Source organism: Akebia trifoliata, chromosome 7 (genome assembly GCF_017979445.1).
Source record: "Akebia trifoliata isolate Shusen 1 chromosome 7, ASM1797944v1, whole genome shotgun sequence".
Classification (NCBI taxonomy): domain Eukaryota; kingdom Viridiplantae; phylum Streptophyta; class Magnoliopsida; order Ranunculales; family Lardizabalaceae; genus Akebia; species Akebia trifoliata.
In genome coordinates this window covers 5,886,255-5,905,181 of record NC_141381.1, presented here as the reverse complement: position 1 = coordinate 5,905,181, position 18,927 = coordinate 5,886,255, and the positions used below count along the sequence as shown (strand labels likewise).

At 36.4% G+C, this 18,927-nt stretch overlaps 1 protein-coding gene across 1 annotated transcript; it reads left to right on the top strand.

Moving 5' to 3' along the window:
• Nucleotides 1-820: 820 nt before the first annotated feature.
• LOC147398117 (uncharacterized) lies at nucleotides 821-1,936 on the top strand. Its single transcript, XM_086448926.1, has one exon. It carries the CDS (start codon nucleotides 821-823, stop codon nucleotides 1,934-1,936), a length of 1,116 nt encoding a protein of 371 aa, XP_086305052.1.
• The last annotated feature ends 16,991 nt before the right edge of the window (nucleotides 1,937-18,927 follow it).

The window sequence follows — 18,927 nt, the reverse complement described above, 5'->3', positions numbered from 1 at the left end:
AGTACTATATATTATTTGTTTATATGCAGGATTGTATGTCGTTTATCAGGTACAGGTTAAACGCCTTGGAATGCTAACATAAACAGATGAGACCATGCCGAAATTTCGAGGTGTCACCTAGTACCTCGAGTTTTAACATGGGATTTTGTGTTAGTGTTCGGCGGAGCGGTACAGATGGTATCAGAGCATAGTATTAGATCCGTATGGGATACAGATCTACTATGTTTTGAAAGAGTGGACTGATACCACAGATATTAGAATAATATTAAGAATTCAAAATTCGAGCTCATTAGTAGTTTCGTATTTGAATTACGAGCTCTTCCGTGTCTAGAATCCATAGAGCCTAGTATGATTAAGATAGGATTCTAGGTTCGTTCTATTAGTAATGAAAAGTGGTGTTCATTACTACATCTCTTGTTAAAGTAGTACATGATGCTTTCATAATAACGACTTTAGTCATATGATGATAAATGCCTTCTTACTGATGAACAGAGACGAGATGAGCGGACGAGGTAGAGGCCGAGGGAGAGGCCGGAACGCCGTAGAGGCGGGACAGGCGCCGGATCAGACCCCCGATCCGATAGCGCAGATAATGTAGTTTATGGGGCAGATAGCTGAGTCCCAAAACAAGTTTAGAGAGGAGATGCTTGAGTCATAGGCTAGACTAGCCGAGTAGGTGGCAGAGTTGAAGGAGAGTCAGGCTTCTTCACATGAGACCGATCACATTCTACCTCCGGATCCACCACAGAGACCACAGCCACAAGTTGTACCATCGAGGGTTGCGAGGACTCCCCTGCCCCAAACACAGACAGATCCGAGGATGTGGCTACAAAATTTCCAACGACTACGTCCACCCCGATTTGGAGGTTCTTCCGACCCGGCTGAGGTCGAAGAATGGGTTTTCAAAACCCATGAGATTTTGAGTGTCATGCAGTGCCCGAGAGACCAGTGGACAACGGTGGCTACTTTTCAGTTCGACGGGGATGCCATTCATTGGTGGCGATCCGAAAGAAATGTTTTGGGGGATGGAAATTTCGAATGGGCCGACTTTGAGAGGATGTTCTTAGACATATTAATATCCGAGACAGCTCGAGAGATCAAACATCAGGAATTTTCGGGGTTGGTGCAAGGCAATCTATATGTTACAGATTACAAGCTGAAATTTACCAGACTGTCACAATATGCACCCGAGCTCATTCTGACTGATCTGCAGAAAGCCCACAGATTTTTTAGAGGACTGCAACCCTACTTGAGGGCCAGGATGTCAGTGATTGAGACCACCAACTATAGAGATATGGTGAGTCGAGCTCAGAGGGTTGAGCGAGAGGAGATGGAGTTACAGACTTTGAGGGGGCAGACCAGTCGACCCCAGGCTTCTTTTCCACCTAGATCTGATCCGGCCAAGAGGCCGATGTATTCGAGATCGAGTGCATCTGGACCAGCAATTCCACAGTACCGTACACCTACTCCACCGAGTTATGGATTAGTTGGGGCTCCAATGAGGTCAACAGGGCCAAGGGGACCAATCGGGCAGATTTCGAGACCACCGACTCCAGCTTCCAGACCAACTGTCCCGCAGGGACCTATACAGACGGGACCACTAACATGTTTTTCTTGCGGCCAGATGGGACATATCAGAAGAGACTGCCCTCTATCACAGCCACAGGCAAGGGTGACTCCCAGACCCCAGGACAGGGTTTATCATCTGACCCAGGAGGAGATACCCGTTTCAGATGAGGTGTTGGAAGGTACAATCATATTTTCTAATATAAAGATTCGAGTCTTGTTCGATATCGGTTCCTCTAGATCCTATATTTCCACTGAGATTGCACGGTTGCTAGATTTAAAAATTTCTGACACAGGCCGGGTTATGAAATTATCTACCCCGTTGGGAGATCGACAGATGGCCCAGAAACTGTCGAAACTGTGTAATTAGGATAGAGGACCAAGAGATGATTACCGACCTCATGACATTAGATTATTGCGATTTTGATGTCATCTTGAAGATGGATTGGTTAGTACAGAACCATGCCCAGGTAGATTATTTTGCCAGATCAGTAGTCTTTAGAAGACCTAGGTATCCGAAAGTCAAGGTTCAAGGATCTAGGTATAGAAGAGATGGTCATTTATACAGCCAATTGGGAACTTTAAGAGCATCAGAGATAAAAATGTCAACGGATATGGTAGAGGTAGTCAAGGAGTTTGGGGATGTCTTTCCAAAAGAATTACCGGATTTGCCACCATGTCGAGAGATAGAATTCTCGATTGACTTGATGCCAAGCACATGGCCTATTTCTATTTTTCCATATCGAATGGCCCCGGTAGAAACTTGAGAGTTGAAAGCGTAGATTGATGAACTTATGAGCTTGGGATTTATTCGACCGAGTTCCTCACCCTGGGGAGCACCGATTTTATTTGTCAAGAAGAAAGATGGGTCGCATCGATTATGCATCGACAATCGGAAGTTAAATCAAGTGACCATTAAGAATAAGTACCCTCTTCCGCGTATCGATGATCTGTTTGATCAACTACAGGGTGCCCAGTACTTTTCTAAGATTGATTTGCGATCCGGGTACCACCAGTTGAGAATCCAAGAGGCAGACATTCCGAAGACTGCATTTCGGACCAGGCTAGGACACTTCAAGTATCTAGTGATGCCTTTCGGTCTAACGAATGCACCGGCAGCATTTATGGATCTCATGCACCGGGTATTTTGGGAACATCTAGATCGATTTGTCATTGTATTCATAGATGACATCTTGATCTATTCCAAGTCAAGGGAGGACCACGAAAGCCACCTCAGAATCATACTACAGTTGTTACGAGAGCATAGACTATACGCCAAGCTTAGCAAGTGTGAATTCTGGCTTCAGAATGTGAAGTTTTTAGGACACGTAGTGTCAAGTGAAGGGATAGCAGTAGACCCTTCCAAAGTTGAAGATGTATTATCGTGGAAACAACCAAAGACAGTGACAGATATTAGAAGTTTTCTCGGAATGGTAGGATATTATAGAAGATTTATTAAGGGATTCTCCACTCTTGCAGCACCGTTGACGAAACTAACTTAGAAAAATGTTCGATTTGAATGGGATGACAATTGCGAAACTGCATTTCAGGAGTTGAAGACAAGATTAACGATCACTCCAATTCTAGTATCTCCAATTCCAGGTGAGGGTTTGACGATCTTTACTGATGCATCCGGGATTGGTTTGGAAACTATATTAATGCAATTTGGGAAGGTTGTGGCATACGCGTCTAGAAAACTGAAAAATCATGAGAAAAACTATCCTGTTTATGATCTTGAGTTGGCTGTGATAGTGTTCGCACTACGCATTTGGAGACATTATTTATATGGAGAGAAGTTTGAAGTATTCTCCGATCATAAGAGTCTCAAGTACATATTTTCACAACGAGAATTGAATATGAGACAACGACGTTGGATGGAATACCTCAAGGATTACGACTTTACCCTTGAGTATCACCCAGGAAAGGCCAATGTAGTTGCCGACGCGTTAAGCCGAAACACTGTAGCTTAAATGATGATAAAAGAATGGCAGTTGTTTGAACAAGCCACAGAAACCGTGCTTGAGACTCCGAGAGAAAGGTATAGACCGCACATATATCTGGGTACATTGAGGATTGAAAATGAGCTGATAGCACGAGTTAGAGAAGTCCAAAAAGTAGATGAAAATGTAGAAGAATATGAGCTGAGTGCTAGGGACCTGACTGACCTAGATTGGTCGAAAGGATCAGATGAGGTTCTCAGATTCAAAGGCAGGATGTGGATACCTCAGGACTCACAGTTGAGATCCGATATACTGGGTGAGGCACACCGTTCTCGATATTCTATTCACCCAGGAGGTACGAAGATGTATAGAGATCTGCGAATAAATTTATGGTTTCTCGGTATGAAGAAGGTAATCGCAGAATATGTAAGTAGATGCCTGACATGTCAACAGGTCAAGGCCAAACATCAAAATCCCACAGGCTTACTCCAACCATTACCCATAGCAAAATGGAAATGGGAACATGTGACTATGGATTTTGTAGTAAGGTTGCCGAGAGTCACTGATGGGTCAGACGCCATATGGGTGATTGTTGACCGACTCACGAAATCGGCACACTTCATTCCAATTCGAGTCTCGTTTGGCGTCAATAGATTGAGCTAGATATACATAACTGAGATAGTTCGACTGCATGGAGTGCCAGTTTCTATTATGTCAGACAGGGATCCTAGATTTACTTCTCGATTCTGGGAGAGTCTACACAAAGCCATGGGTACTCAATTGAACTTCAGTATGGCTTTTCATCCACAATCTGATAAACAGTCTGAATGAGTTATTCAGATTTTAGAAGACATGCTGCGGGCATGTGTTTTAGATTTTGGAGGAGGTTGGAAACGTCATTTACCTTTGGTAAAATTCTCCTACAATAATAGTTTTCAAGCCAGTATCGGCATGGCACCATTTGAAGCTTTATACAGTAGGCCGTGTCGATCACCAATATGTTGGGAAGAGACAGGAGATGCCACAGTGTTGGGACCCTAGATTGTTGAGGAAACTACTGAGGCAGTACGCATCATACAAGACAGATTAAAAACTGCTCAGAGTAGACAGAAAAGCTATGCAGACAAGCGGCAGAGATCTTTAGAATTCCAAGTTGGGGATAAAGTATTTTTGAAAGTATCACCCAGAAGAGGAATCTCCAAATTTTGTATGAAGGGTAAATTAAAGCCGCGTTTTGTGGGACCATTTGAAATAGTTTAACGGATATGACCAATGGCTTATAGATTGATTCTACCACCGCAACTTGAGCAAGTCCACAACGTGTTTCATGTGTCCATGCTGAAGAAGTATTTGACAGATCCTTTACATGTAGTTGATTTGCGGGAGTTAGAGGTAGACGAAGATGTGTCTTACGAGGAAGGTGCGATACAGATACTTGACAGGAGAGTAAAGCAACTCAAATCTAAGTCTATCCCTCTAGTCAAGGTATTATGGAGACACCACAACGTTGAAGAAACCACTTGGGAGAAAGAGTCAGAAATGAAAGCTAAATATCCATAATTATTCCAAAACTAAGGTACGATTTTAATTTCGAGGACGAAATTTTTATTAAGGGGGGGAGAATGTAAAACCCCAATTTTTCAATTCTTATCTCGAGGAAAAATAAATATTGGAATTTTAAAACAATCTTGAAAATGGGACTTAGGGGTAAAATTTTAAGATATTTTTGGTCATTTTTAATGTAATCTGACCTCACCATTAGATTCAAAATGATCAAAAAACATAGTTTAGCCTGTAAGTACGCTCAAGTGTCCGAATAGAAAAGTTGCAAAGCCTCGATTACCGAGTCGGATCAGGCTAAAATAGTGACCTTTTACTAGAGCAATAATTTTTAAGATTCGATTACACCATTAGATTTGTAACAAAAAATTATTGAACATGGACTATTTATTTATCATTTTTAGCGACAAGAAAGCCAAATTATCGTCAAAAACAAAAACGACATCAAGTTTAGGGGTCACCTCAGGCCAAAAATGTAAACTTTTGATAGAGATATAATTTGTAGAAATTGACTACACCATTAGATCCGGAACGAAAAATTAGGCGAAATAGAGTATTCATTTGTCAGTTTTGAAGTCTGGATGGCCAAGTTATAGTCATTCGAAACAATAGGCGAAATACCGATTTCGTCCCAAAATATATATAATAAAATTTTAAATTTTTTTTTTTTATTTTATTACTTCGTCTTCCCCAAACAAACAGCTGCAACATAAAAGAAACGAAAATTCATTTTTTTTTTCATCAACCTTTCACCTCAGATTTATTACAATCAGTCTACTTTCAACGATCACCGCAGAAAAGAAAAAGATCCGCAGTTTCGACATCTACCAAACCCACCTAAGATCCCTTCATTTCATTTCTTTTTCACCCGATATCGTCAAAAATCAATCGTACGTATATACGGAGATTTCGTAACTTCGACCTCGGATTTCATTCATTTCGGGGTCAAACCGTTCTTCGTCGTAGAAGGGAGAAGGGACGAGAACATCGAGATCTTCAAAACTACTGGGCCGATTTCAAAAATTAGTAGCTTCGAAATTCGGTCCGTCTTGATTTTCGCGCATACGCTTCGATCCTCTTACCTAGACATTGTAAGGAACTCTCAATTTCTATTAATAATCGGAGATTGTTAAAATTGCACTTAAGATTTTATCGAAAAAATTTGGATGTATTTTTAAAATATAGAATTTTTTTGTTATTTTAAAAATTCACGCAAGAAATTGCATGTTTGATATGTTTAATTGTATTTTTAATAAATTATATGTGGGTAGGATATTTTAACGGGTTATTTCCATAAATTGGATCTTGTACACTGCTCGAACCCCGTTTTGATATGAAATTTGTATTTTTTTTCAATATTATTGATAGAAATAAATTTTATAGTTGACAAATGTGATTTAATATTCAATGAACTCATATTGAGTTGATGAATATCAAAAAATGGATATTTTATGAAAAGATTGAAAACTGTAAAAATCGAAAAAAAAAGAGAAAAAGGGTATGAAACGGTAAAATGTCAGTCACACCCGAGGGGTGATGTCTGCATTTTACGTTGTTATATTGTGTGCAGGTTGGTGAACAGATATCCAAGGATAATATTATTAGTTACATGTTTATTTAAATTTCTGTTAGCGCGAGGCGCTGCTTACGTTTTCGTTTTGTTATTTATTTTAGGTCGGGTAGCCACACTTGCATGGTAGAAAACTGGATATCTATTCTCAACCTTGTATTGTTAATTTCTCTTTTGTTTTCAAATGAAACTAATATATATATATATAACTATTTTGTGAGCTGTTAAAGAGTTTGTGAATGCCTGAAGGGATAGTACATCATATCATCCAGAATGGTGTACTATCCTGGGATGTACGGTAGGGACCACCAAGCTCATACGTGATATGGGACGCGTATGAGAGTGGAGTCACAACTGGAATCCGGGATATTTCTCTCTATCTTTATCAGTGAACTTGTAATGTAAAGGTGGTCGTATACGAATAGTTTGTATATTTGGGAATTACATGCACGCCTGATAGGCATAGATGAAGATGATTAGTCAGTGATCACTAACAATATATAGTAGTCGAACGTTCTAATACATCGAAAAGAGACCCATTTCTTACGGTCACGTCAAACGACCAGTCTGAGCCGGATAAATGGTCAACCAAGCGTGGTAAGTGCAGCGACAGACTACAAAATCAGGAACTAAAAGTCAGAGAAGAATTGTAACATTATGTCCCGACTGGGAGCGATCCAGTCGTGAATCCCAACTCTTTAATTCCAATACTCCACCATTGTGTATTATGTATCTGTTGCTTATTTTGATATATAAAAATGAAATCCATGTTTAATGTTTCCATTTGATCAATTAGATTTGTATAAAAAGATAATGTTATAGTGAGTAATGATGATCGATGTAATGTGAGTTTTAAAATGTTTAGTTGCTCATCTCTGACTATATGTACCAGTTAATCGTAATTTAGTTTGTAAAATTTTATATTGTTAAAATGATTTAGTATGCTTATTTGTTCATGTTAGGAGAGGTTATTGGCAGAAATTTTTTGTTTCCTTACTGGGTAACCATTATTACTCACCCATTCCTTCCTACTTTTTTTAGCTTCAGAGCCTACAGTTGATGAGGCGGGCATAGAACCAGCGAGTGAGGACCATCTGGTGGATCAGATAGACGACCAGAGTCCATTACCTGGTGAGTATTAGGGTTATTACCCCTAGTGGTGTCAGTTCCTCCAGGTAGTTTTGTGGATCCTATTTTGAGCGTTAAGAATTTTGTTAGAGTGAGGAATTCTTGTATAATCGTGTATATAAACTTCTTCTTCCGCACTCTAATTTTTGTACGTTATTAGATGTATATAGGCTTTCGCTAGTACTATATATTATTTGTTTATATGCAGGATTGTATGTCGTTTATCAGGTGCAGGTTAAACACTTTGGAATGCTAACATAAACAGAGGAGACCATGCCGAAATTTCAAGGTGCCACCTAGTACCTCAAGTTTTGACATGGGATTTTGCGTTAGTGTTCGACGGAGCGTTACTGTTCCCTCATATATAATGGTAGCTTTGATACTAAGTAGAAGTACACCTATTTTTAGATTTAGTTAGAAAATAATGAAAAAAAAATTTAGAAATAACAAAAAGGAATATGAAAATAATGGAATAAATGAAATAATGATTTCACACTTTCCAAAAATATTATTTAATTATTATATAAAGTGACGAAACTACCCTTGGGAATAAAACAAAAGTCTAATAAGTATACTTCAAAATCTAAAAGTAGGTGTACTTCTACTTGGTATCAAAGCTACCATCATATACGGGGGAACAGAATCGAAAAATAAAATTTCCATGGCATTGATATGCCTTTGATGAACAGGTATACTTCAATATTTCAAAACTTTAATTTTCGATTATCATAATCCAAAGATTGAGGTTTAGTAGGAAATGTTTTCAATGAATAGTTTTGATTCAAATTGTTTCGTAAAGTATATTGGAGATGCAATGATTTGTCGGTGATATTGAGAATGTGATCTTTTAGTTGTTGTGTGTATGTGGTGAGTGGATATTCAAGGATAATAAATTTAGATTACATTGCATACTGGTTTTATATTTCTTTTATTGCCTCATGAGTTCGCGTATGTAAGTCAATGAGTGGTAAAATGGATGATAAAAGGAATGGATGTGGTTTATTTATTTATTTTATGCATATTCAATACATGCACATGTGTTTGTCATTTCTAGATTTATTTTTTAGCATAAAGAAAAATGTAGAATATGTATATTGTGATTTGTCTAGTAGAACAAAACAAACTATGTCGAGCCAAGAGTACCTTCATTCTTATATCTTATATTATATATATTATCAAATGGTGGATGTAAGTAAAAAGTGTGAATGCCAATAAAAAATAACTCGTTATGTTATCTTTGGAATGACGAATTATTCTTAGATAAAAGTTGGGTGTCTTATCTTCTTAGTAATATGGATGCTTTGGAAAACAACATCATTTTTAAAATTTAGGGAATTCTTTTCTATCTTTAATAGATAATTTTAAAATATAACGATGGTTGTAGAAAACTAGAAAATGATTCAATAATCACATTCAAATCAGATTGAAATAGATGAAAATGATTAGTCAATAATCATTAAAAATCTATCCACCCTTGACCTCCGTAATTGACTCGTTTCTAAGGTCCTTGTCAACAGCCAACCTCACCCAAATATGATATAAATTGGCAATAAGTACTAAGTACTAAGATTATTTTTGCAATCAATTTTTTTTCATTCATTATTAAATAAGTTACTTCTTAAAAAATCATTATCCAAAACTTTATATAATGCTCCTAATAATCATACAAGGAATCAGGGACAGAGCTAGTAAAAACGCTGGTGGGGGCAATTGCCCCCACAGAACTTTGAAGCACCCCTATATTTTCAACTAATTACATGCCCCATTTGTTCCCACTCTCTCATCTCTCTCTCCATTTTCCCCCACACCCTCACCTTCCTCCAATTTTTGCCCACCTTTGTAGACACCCCATTTTTGCTCTCGCTTGATTAATCAACTCGTCAACCCGATTGCAACGATTTCCAATGATGGATGGTTATTCTAATGCTTTGTTTGTTACCAGATACGTTTCAGAAATTCGGATGAGGTATCTCAAGCCAGCAAAACTGTAGAAACCACGTTACGCTATGAAAATGTGCCCCAAAAACATAGAAATCATCATTTTTCAGACAAAAAGAAACTTTACAATAAAAATCACTAAAAAATGACCAAATTATCAAAATACCCCTAACATCACAACATCCCTAGAGCCTACAGTACGCCTAGGGAAACCCTTTCAAACACATAAAACAACAAATTGAAATCAAATAAGCCATTTCACCAATTTTTACCATATTCGACAAAATTACGAAAATGGCCCTCATAAAGTTCACGATCATTTCATGCCGAAAAAATTCATAAGTGACACAAACCGATATTCCCATTGAATTCCTTATGAAAAACCGATTTCAAAACATCCCAGAACATCGAAAAAAGACTTAAAACGCAAAAGTCATCTCCGAGAATAAAATAATAATTTTACAATTTTAATAATTAAAAATTCTGAAATTAATAATTAAAACATTAATTAATGTAAAGTGAAATCCTAATTAAAATTAATTTTTTTTTAAATCTAGTCAATTAAGTGAGACTTAAGCCAAAATCCTAAAATCAACTCAATTAAGTAAGATTTAAGTCAAAACCCTAAATTCTAGTCAATCAAGTGAGACTTAAGTCAAAACCCTAATCAATCTAATAAGACCAAAGTCAAATCCTAACCCTAATAGAAATCTAATTAAACTCTAAAATCCTAATAGAATTCTAATTAAACTCTAAAATTATCTAAAATAATTCTAATTAAACTCTAAAACTATCTAAAAGAAACATAATTAAACTTTAAAACTATCTAAAAGAAACATAATCTAACACTAACTCTACATAAAAAGTACCTAAAAAAATCTATAAATAAGGACCTCTACAACTTATTTTCGTATAAAAAATAAACCCTAAGAAAAGTAAGTCAAAAAGCTTCCCTATCCTCCTCCAAACCCTAATTTTTAGTCCCTAACTCCTTACCAACATCCATACCCCAACTTTAACTCAAAAAATACCTAAAAATCCTTCAAAAGCACCGAGAAATCCATAAACAAATTAGAAAGATTTAGATCTAAGAAAGAGGTACTTCGTCTTAGAGATCTAAAGCGAATCCGATGACAAAATGAAGTAAGGAATATTAATCAAAGGGATCTCTCCGCCAACTCTGAGAGAACACCGTTGCGATCATCAAGATAAATTTTTTTTATTTTTTATTTAGGTCGTTTTAACAATGTAGTCTTCTTTGAAAATAATAGAGATCGACGTTTGTCGGGCGAGGTTGGTGCCTAACACCTTCCAACCCCATAACTTGATTCCCAGACTTAGTTTTTTTTTTGGTAGATTAGTTGTTTTATCCTTTTAGAGTCGATTTTCGGTTCGTAGACCATAATAACTAGGTGGCGACTCCCAAACCTCAAAAGTCAAAAGCGGATCCGCGCACCCCGCGGATCGAGAGCGCTTTCAGTGGTGACTCCACTAGGGATTATTGAGGATCAAACTTGAAAACCCCCAAGTATGGGAACATTCCCATTTAGACTTAGTTTTTTTTATATTTGTTTTGTTTATTTTTAGTTTATTTGATTCGTTTATTTTTGGGATTGTATTATATTCTCTCGACATCATTTTTAACGTATTATTAGGAAATATTATTTGCTATGATTCAATTTAGGGTCGTTTGGGATAATCCTAAATAATGCAAGATATTAAGAGGATGATGATGAAGAAAAATATGTGTTGACCCATTTTTATTTGGGTTCTTTTTTGGGGTTGTATTACCCTTTATTGGTATCATTTGGTTCGATTTTGGATACTTTGATTTGGCATATAATTTTTTTTTTTATGGTTTAATCTAAGGTCATTTGAGATGACCATAAATAATGAAATATTCAAATTGAGAATGAGATGATGTTGAAATTGGCTATAAAAGTTTAGAGAGCATATTCTTGGATGTTTTTTTTTGTGGTCCCAATTAAAGGTTGATTTGGTAAACTCCCAAATAATCTAATGGTTTAAAGAAATATAATGAGGTAAAATGGAATGAAGGTTGTTGGATCATAAAGATTTTTTTTTAAAGAAAAAATAAAACTTTTTATTTATTTATTTCTATTTCTATTTTTTATTTTTTTAATTTAATTTTTTTAGGGTACATACGTTGATCTTTGATAGTAAATTTTTTTTATTTTAAACAATATTCGGGATTTCTCTTTAAAAAAAGGAACAATTTTTTTTAAAATTGAATTCAGTTTTTCTTTATTTATTTAAAAAAAATATTTTTTTTATATAAAACGAAATTCAGTTTTATGAATGTTGTTGTGTGTTGTTGCTGTTGTGTGTTACTGATGTGTTGTTGTTGCTGTTGTGTTGTTGTTGCTGTTGTGTGTTGTTGTTTTAGTTGTTGCTGTTATGCGTTGTTGTTACTGTAGTCTTGTTGTGCGTTGCTGGTAGTAACATATACAAAAAAACAAGAGTTCTTTTAAGTTTTTTTTATTAAAAACAAAATCAATTTCTTCAAATAAGAGAGAAGTTTTTTGGTGTTGCTCAACAAAATAAAAATCATTTTGTTTTCTTAAAAGAAATAATAAAAAATAATTTTTTTTTTAAGAATGATCATAATTTATTATCTCGACAATTATCATTTCATTCTTAACTTAAAATATTCTTTGAAATCTCAATTTGTTTAAGGCCGCCCAAAAAAATCTTTGATTGGACCATAAAGATAAAACAAAAAAAAAATGTTTTGATTCATTCTATGCCGGTTCCAATGTTAAATCTGATTAAATATTCTGTGATTGCCTATTTGATATGCCATGATCTGATATATCTTTATGATGTGCATGTTTTGATCTTGAATCGAATATTATGGATGTTGTTTGTATTTTGTTTAATATTTGGAATATATATTTATCTAAAAATGCCCCGAGCACACCCCACCCTATTTTGCACACATCACTAGCACGTTTATTTTGTTGCATTGTATGCTTGTATGTCCCTTATAACCAACGTTGCACTAGTGTGTGGCCCGGTCTCCTCGGAGATGCGACGTCATTCATGAAAACCACAACCCAGTCACGTACCTTAGGGTATATAAAACTGGGGCATTAGTATCGTTTGATCAGGTGACTCTGAAAGGTATATCGATGCACTCATGCTAGGGCGACCTGAACCTTTTGTCCTATTGTAAGCCGCACAGTTACATGTCCCGATTACCAACGTAGCACTAGTACATGGTCGGTCCCCTCGTGGGATGATAAACCATTTATGAAAACTACAACCGTAGACTCGTACCTATATGGTATATCAAAGATAATCTAAATTCATCAATTGCACTTCTTGATCAAAATCAGTGCCTAAGTAAGATCCTACCCCGCTATACCCTACTATATGAGGGGGATAGACTACGTCTATTCTAGACAAGTGGTATTTAAGAGGGCCCTCGCTCAGCATTATGCGCCACCTCTCAACTGGGGATTATACTAGTTCCTTTTGACTTCAGAGAAGTGGGTTGGAGTTTTAGATTATCACCTATACGGTATATCAAACCAAGTCACTACGTATCGTTTGATTGAGTACGCTCGAGAGATATATAGGTACATTTTGACAAGGGTGGCTAGATAAATTGCATTACACGTAGTAAACCTAGAGTTTAGGAACCTTCCTTAAGGTCACGACCCGAACCGACTATGGGTGTTCCCGGGTTGCTCTAATCAATCCAACCAACAGGTAAGTGGGCAGACCGATCCAGACCGTTCAAACTAGACCCGCAATATCGGTCCAACCCAATGTGTGAAATGTAAGTCAATTGGCCTTATCAACAAATGGATCAAACAGATCAACATCAAACTGGTTGGACTAATTGGTTTTACTTTCAAAGATTCAGACCATTTTATACCAAATAGATGCTAACCTACGTTCAAAATTATTTCGTCTGGTCAAAGGTTCTATCCCAATCAGAGGTAAACCCGTGATTAACCTTTTTCACCTTCTTGGTCATTATAGACTTATAGTGCAATTGGATTCAATGTTTCCCACCGGACTTAAGCTAATCTCAAAATTTTAATCATGTGATTAAGAATCAAACTTTCAGAATCAATGGTTAATCTTGGTGTACTTCCACTCAGGTGATAATTAGTCCCAAATGTTCTAAACCTCCATCTGTACCACTTTGGGTCCGTGAAAAAAGTTGTCTTTCCAGAGTACAATTGCGAAGTAGTCAGTTTTTGTCACAAAAATAAACGAGTACAATGGATGAAGCTACACTCCATCAGATTTTAGAATCTTTTTAAGCACAGATTATTACTTCTGTCCAAACACAAATTGAATTCCTGAAAATTGAAAAGAAAAAAGATAAAGCTATAAAACCTCAAGCTGTGTTTGACCTCGTCGAAGACCAAGAAGATAATGAATTACTTGTCGACCCTATCTTAGCTCATCGAATAACTCAGGTTGAAACTACTTTGAAGAATATCAAAGACCCCGACGATTTTGCTCTTGGATTAGGGGCAATGACTTTGTTTCCCACGGTCCGTCTGTCAAAGAAGTTCATAATACCAGATATGGAGAAGTTTGACGGGATTGGATTCCCTAGGACTCACTTAAAAGTATATGTCGACATAATGCAATCTCAGGGTCTAAGTGAAGAACAGATGGCTCAACTTTTTCAAATAACTCTTACAGGTCGTACCCTACGCTGGTTAATGTCATTAGACTCATCTCGGGTAAGAACATGACATGAATTGATGAAAGAGTTTATTAATCGTATTCATTCAACAAGGATATTGAACTCACAAGAAGATATTTAGAAACTACCAAACAGAAGCCTGGGAAAACCTTCACTGAATTCATTGCTCAATGGAGAGCTAAAGCGACTCAATTATGGGACCAACCTCAAGAGAAGGAACAAGTCAAGATCATCCTCAGGAATCTCACTCCAAATTATACCAAGAACTTGATGCCTCAATACCTTCCTATTTTTCAATCCCTCATTGAGGCTGGAAATCAAGTTGAGGATGCCTACTCTTCTAGACTTTTTGGTAACTCGTCTGAGTCAAAATTTAAACATTTCAAACCCAGTGTCAATTCCTTACAAGTGGCCAACACCTCTTTCGGACTATCTCCTCAAGCTGCTCAATCCTCACAAACTAAACCGAGGAGACAATTTTCCAATCTTGGAATGTCCCTTAGTGTTGCCTATCAAAAATTAATGAAAAGGGAATTGTTAACACTACTGCAACCTAAGACTTTACCTAATCCCCTCCTTCCAAACTTGGACAATGAGAAATTTTGTGAATTCCATCAAATGCCCGATCATGTTCTTGACAAATGCATTACCCTCCGTCATGATATCCAAGACCTTATTGAGCAAGGAAAAGTCACCATACCCACTCCTACTACTCCCAATGTTAAGACTAACCCTTTGCCTATCTTTCAAAATCAACCCCCTCCTACTCTGAACCTGATATCCATATCCAAATCTGAATCAGTTGACCCAGTTTCCTTCATTCACCCAATTGGTCTTAATAGTGCCTTCGCTCCATGCCAGAATGAACTCAACTACCCTAAGGCAGTGGGAGAACTAAAGAACAGAGAAATTATTGAAACAATGAGTTGTTCAACATATGACAAATTCAAATCAGAACATGAAGAGGTAGCAAAAGCGGACAAGTTCAAGTCACACATCGAAGATATCCAAAGTGGTAGAGACCTTAAAATTGTGTCCTTCCATTCAGAATGATGTCCTCGCTTTAAGTCTTCTTTTTTAGCTTCAGTTTTCTTCAGTCTTTAAATTAGTTGGTTACTTCAGTTACGTTAGTTTTTTCTTAATTTTGGGCTTTAATCAAATGTGTCAGTCTATATTTTTTTATTTTTAATATATAAATAAGCTTTTAATTATCATGCTTGCAATTATGATGTGAACATAAAATCTAATATGAGGAATGACTCAAAGCTCACTAATCAAACTTGATAAATATAGGAGTTAAAGAGTACACTCAAGAAGTATAAATCGGTACTACATTATCCTCAGGGAAATATGAGAGAATAATAAACTTGCTTGAGAAATTCAACAATGTTCATTCATGGTCTCGTAAGGATATATTCATAGACTGCACCCAAATAGATCAAGACATAAAGTCAATGGCGATTTTCAAAATAAAACATTATCAATTAAGAATCATGCAGTTGAAACCAGAGACAAAGGTGCTAAGACCTATAAGTGAATCTACTATGTTTTTCACTCAAGAGAGAAGAGTTCTCATTCATAAAAGAATAAAAGATTTTCTCAAATTCTAGAAGAATTGAATAGTCAAATACAGAAAACTCGATCATACTCGATTTCACAAAAGAAAACTGAAGAATATTCATTCTCACAAGAAGATCGTACTCGACAAAGTAATTAAGACATCAAGTTCCTCGAATCTTGACCAAATCAATTAGCATTTCCCCAAAGGAGGCCTCCTTTGGTCAAACCATTTTCTTGTCTTACCAAGAAGAAGATAACCTTCTTTAGCCCCTCGCAACCTTTAAAAAAAAATCAATAGCCTCTACTTTTTAAACCACACCGACCAACTTTGGGAGAGAATCTTAGTATGAACTACATTTTGACCTGATTCCAAAAGAAAATGAAATATTTGAGGTACGTAGGCAACCTAAGAAGTTACTGTAGACACCCCATTTTTGCATCTGCCTGATTAATCAAGTCGTCGACCCGATCGCAAAGGTTCCCAATGATGGATGTCTATTCCAATGCTTTATTTTGTTACCAGATATGTTTCAGAAATCCGAATGAGGTATCTCGAACTGACAAAACTTAGAAACCACGCTACGCTAGGAAAATACGACCCTAGAAACATATAAATCATCATCTTGCAAATAAAAAAAAAAGCTTCACGATAAAAATCACTAAATTACAAAAATACCCCTAACATCAAAACAACTCTAGAGCCTGCATTACGCTTAGGAAAACCCACTCAAACACATAAAACAATAAATCGAAACCAAGTAAACCACTTCGCTAATTTTCACAAATTTTCACAAAATTACGAAAATACCCCTCATAAAGTTCACGATCATTTCATACAAAAAACTTCATAAATGAAAAAAACCAACATTCCCATTGAATTCCTTACGAAAAACTGATTCCAAAACATCTTGGAACATTGAAAAACGACTTAAAACGTAAAAAATCCTCTCCGAGGGCAAAACGGTAATTTCACAATTTTCATAATTAAAATTTTCGAAATTAATAAATAAAATATTAAATAATTAAAGTGAAACATTAATGAAATTAATTTAAAAAGTTGAACCTAAAAAATCGATTAATTGGACTCTCAGGCAAAATTGTTGAGGGTTCGTGGGATATTTCTTTAAGGACCCCTCCATTTGGGGGTCCAAAGAATTAAAGATATAATAGAAAGGGGTTCTCCAAAATTTAAAATCAATCAAGCAAGACTAAAGTCAAGATATTAAAGTCAATCAAATAAGACCAAAGTCAAAATAAAAGTAAATCAAGCAAGACTGAAGTCAAGGTCAATCAAGTGAGACTGAAGTCAAAATTAAAGTCAATCAAACAAGACTGAAGTCAAAATTAAAGTCAATCTCATAAGACTAAAGTCAAAACCCTAAATTAAAACCCTAATCTAAACTAATCAAGTCAATCTCATAAGACTAAGGTCAAAACCCTAAATCCAAACCCTAATCTAAACTAATCAAGTCAATCTCATAAGACTAAAGTCAAAATCCTAAAACCCTAAAGACTAAGTCAAAACCCTAATTGAAACCCTAAAAGAAACCCTAATCAAACCCTAATGCTTCTAAAAACTTTATAAATAGGAGCCTCCACACCCTATTTTCGTATCAAAGAAGAAACCCTAGAAAAAGTAGGTGAAGAAGCCTCCACAACCTCCCCAAAACCCTAATTTTGGAGTCCCAACTCCTTCCCTAACACCCCTACTCCGATTTTAGCCTAAAAAACACCCAAAAACCTTTCAAAAACACCCCAAAAATCCACCACAAATTCAAAGCATCCAGATCCAAGAAAGAGACACCTTACCTCGGAGATCAGAAATCAGATCCGGAGACAAAGCGAAGCAAGGAGTACGGTACAAGGAACTGCTTTTCAGATCTGAGGGAATAGTACTTTTGCAGATCGAAGGTAAGGTTTTTTTTTATTATTTTTTAATCTAGGTTTCATCATTAGCGATGTAGTTATATTTGGTATAAGTAGAGACCGGCATTGGCCGGGCGGGGTTGGTGCCTAACACCTTCCAACCCCGTAACATGATCTCCGGATTCAAATTTCTATAGTAGATTAGTTCTTGTTTATCCATTGTAGGGTCAGTTTGGTTCCTAGACCATAATAACTAGGTGGCGACTCCCAAACCTCAAGGGTCAAAAGCGGATCCGCGCACCCCGCGGATCGAGGGCGCTTTCAGTGACGACTCCACTGGGGACATTGAGGATCAAACTTGAAAAACCCCAAGTATGGGGACATTGCCAATGACCTAGTTTTATTTGTTTTGCTTATTTTATTTAATTTTTAGTTAGTTTCATGTTATTGTTTCTTTATTATTTTTATTCTTGTTGGTACGTCATTGATTGTTTGATTCTACTTGGAGCACTTTGATTTAACATATCATCTCTATGGTTTAATCAAGGGCCATTCGGAATGATCTGAAATAATACGAGATTTCGAAGGAATACTTTTATTGAGGATGAGATTTTTGGACCATGATTTTTTTTACATATATAAGTATATTTCGATTGAAAATTTGGGTGGGTGCTTGATTTAACATTTGACCGTTTTTTATTAGTTATTCGTTTTTTTTTTCGCTTATTAGGTAGGTATTCGGTTTTATTTTAGTTTATTAGGCAAGAGAGGCTGCCCATTGACAGCATCTCAAACAGGTTAAAAAAAAAAAAAAAAAATTCTTGAATTTCTGTCGGCAGAAACTGTTGGGGAGGGGGTGCGCATAGCAAATCAATCTGGGGGGCTGTTAATAAAAAACCCATTTTGTTTATTTCCATTCAACCCTTTTTAAAATTTTTTTTTTTTAAAAAAACCCATCTTCTTCTCCACCCAGCGCTGTTGAGACTTACGAATGTCAATCCTCAAGGGTTCCAAACCCACATTTTCGTGTGGCGAAGCTTGAGCGATCTAAAGATGGGATGTTTGATCTTGTTCTCGACCTCGCGCCCTCTTCTTAATCGGGTTTT

Bases quoted from the DNA above. Each gene is read 5' to 3' on its own strand.
- LOC147398117 (XM_086448926.1), top strand. From the start codon at position 821: ATGTGGCTACAAAATTTCCAACGACTACGTCCACCCCGATTTGGAGGT.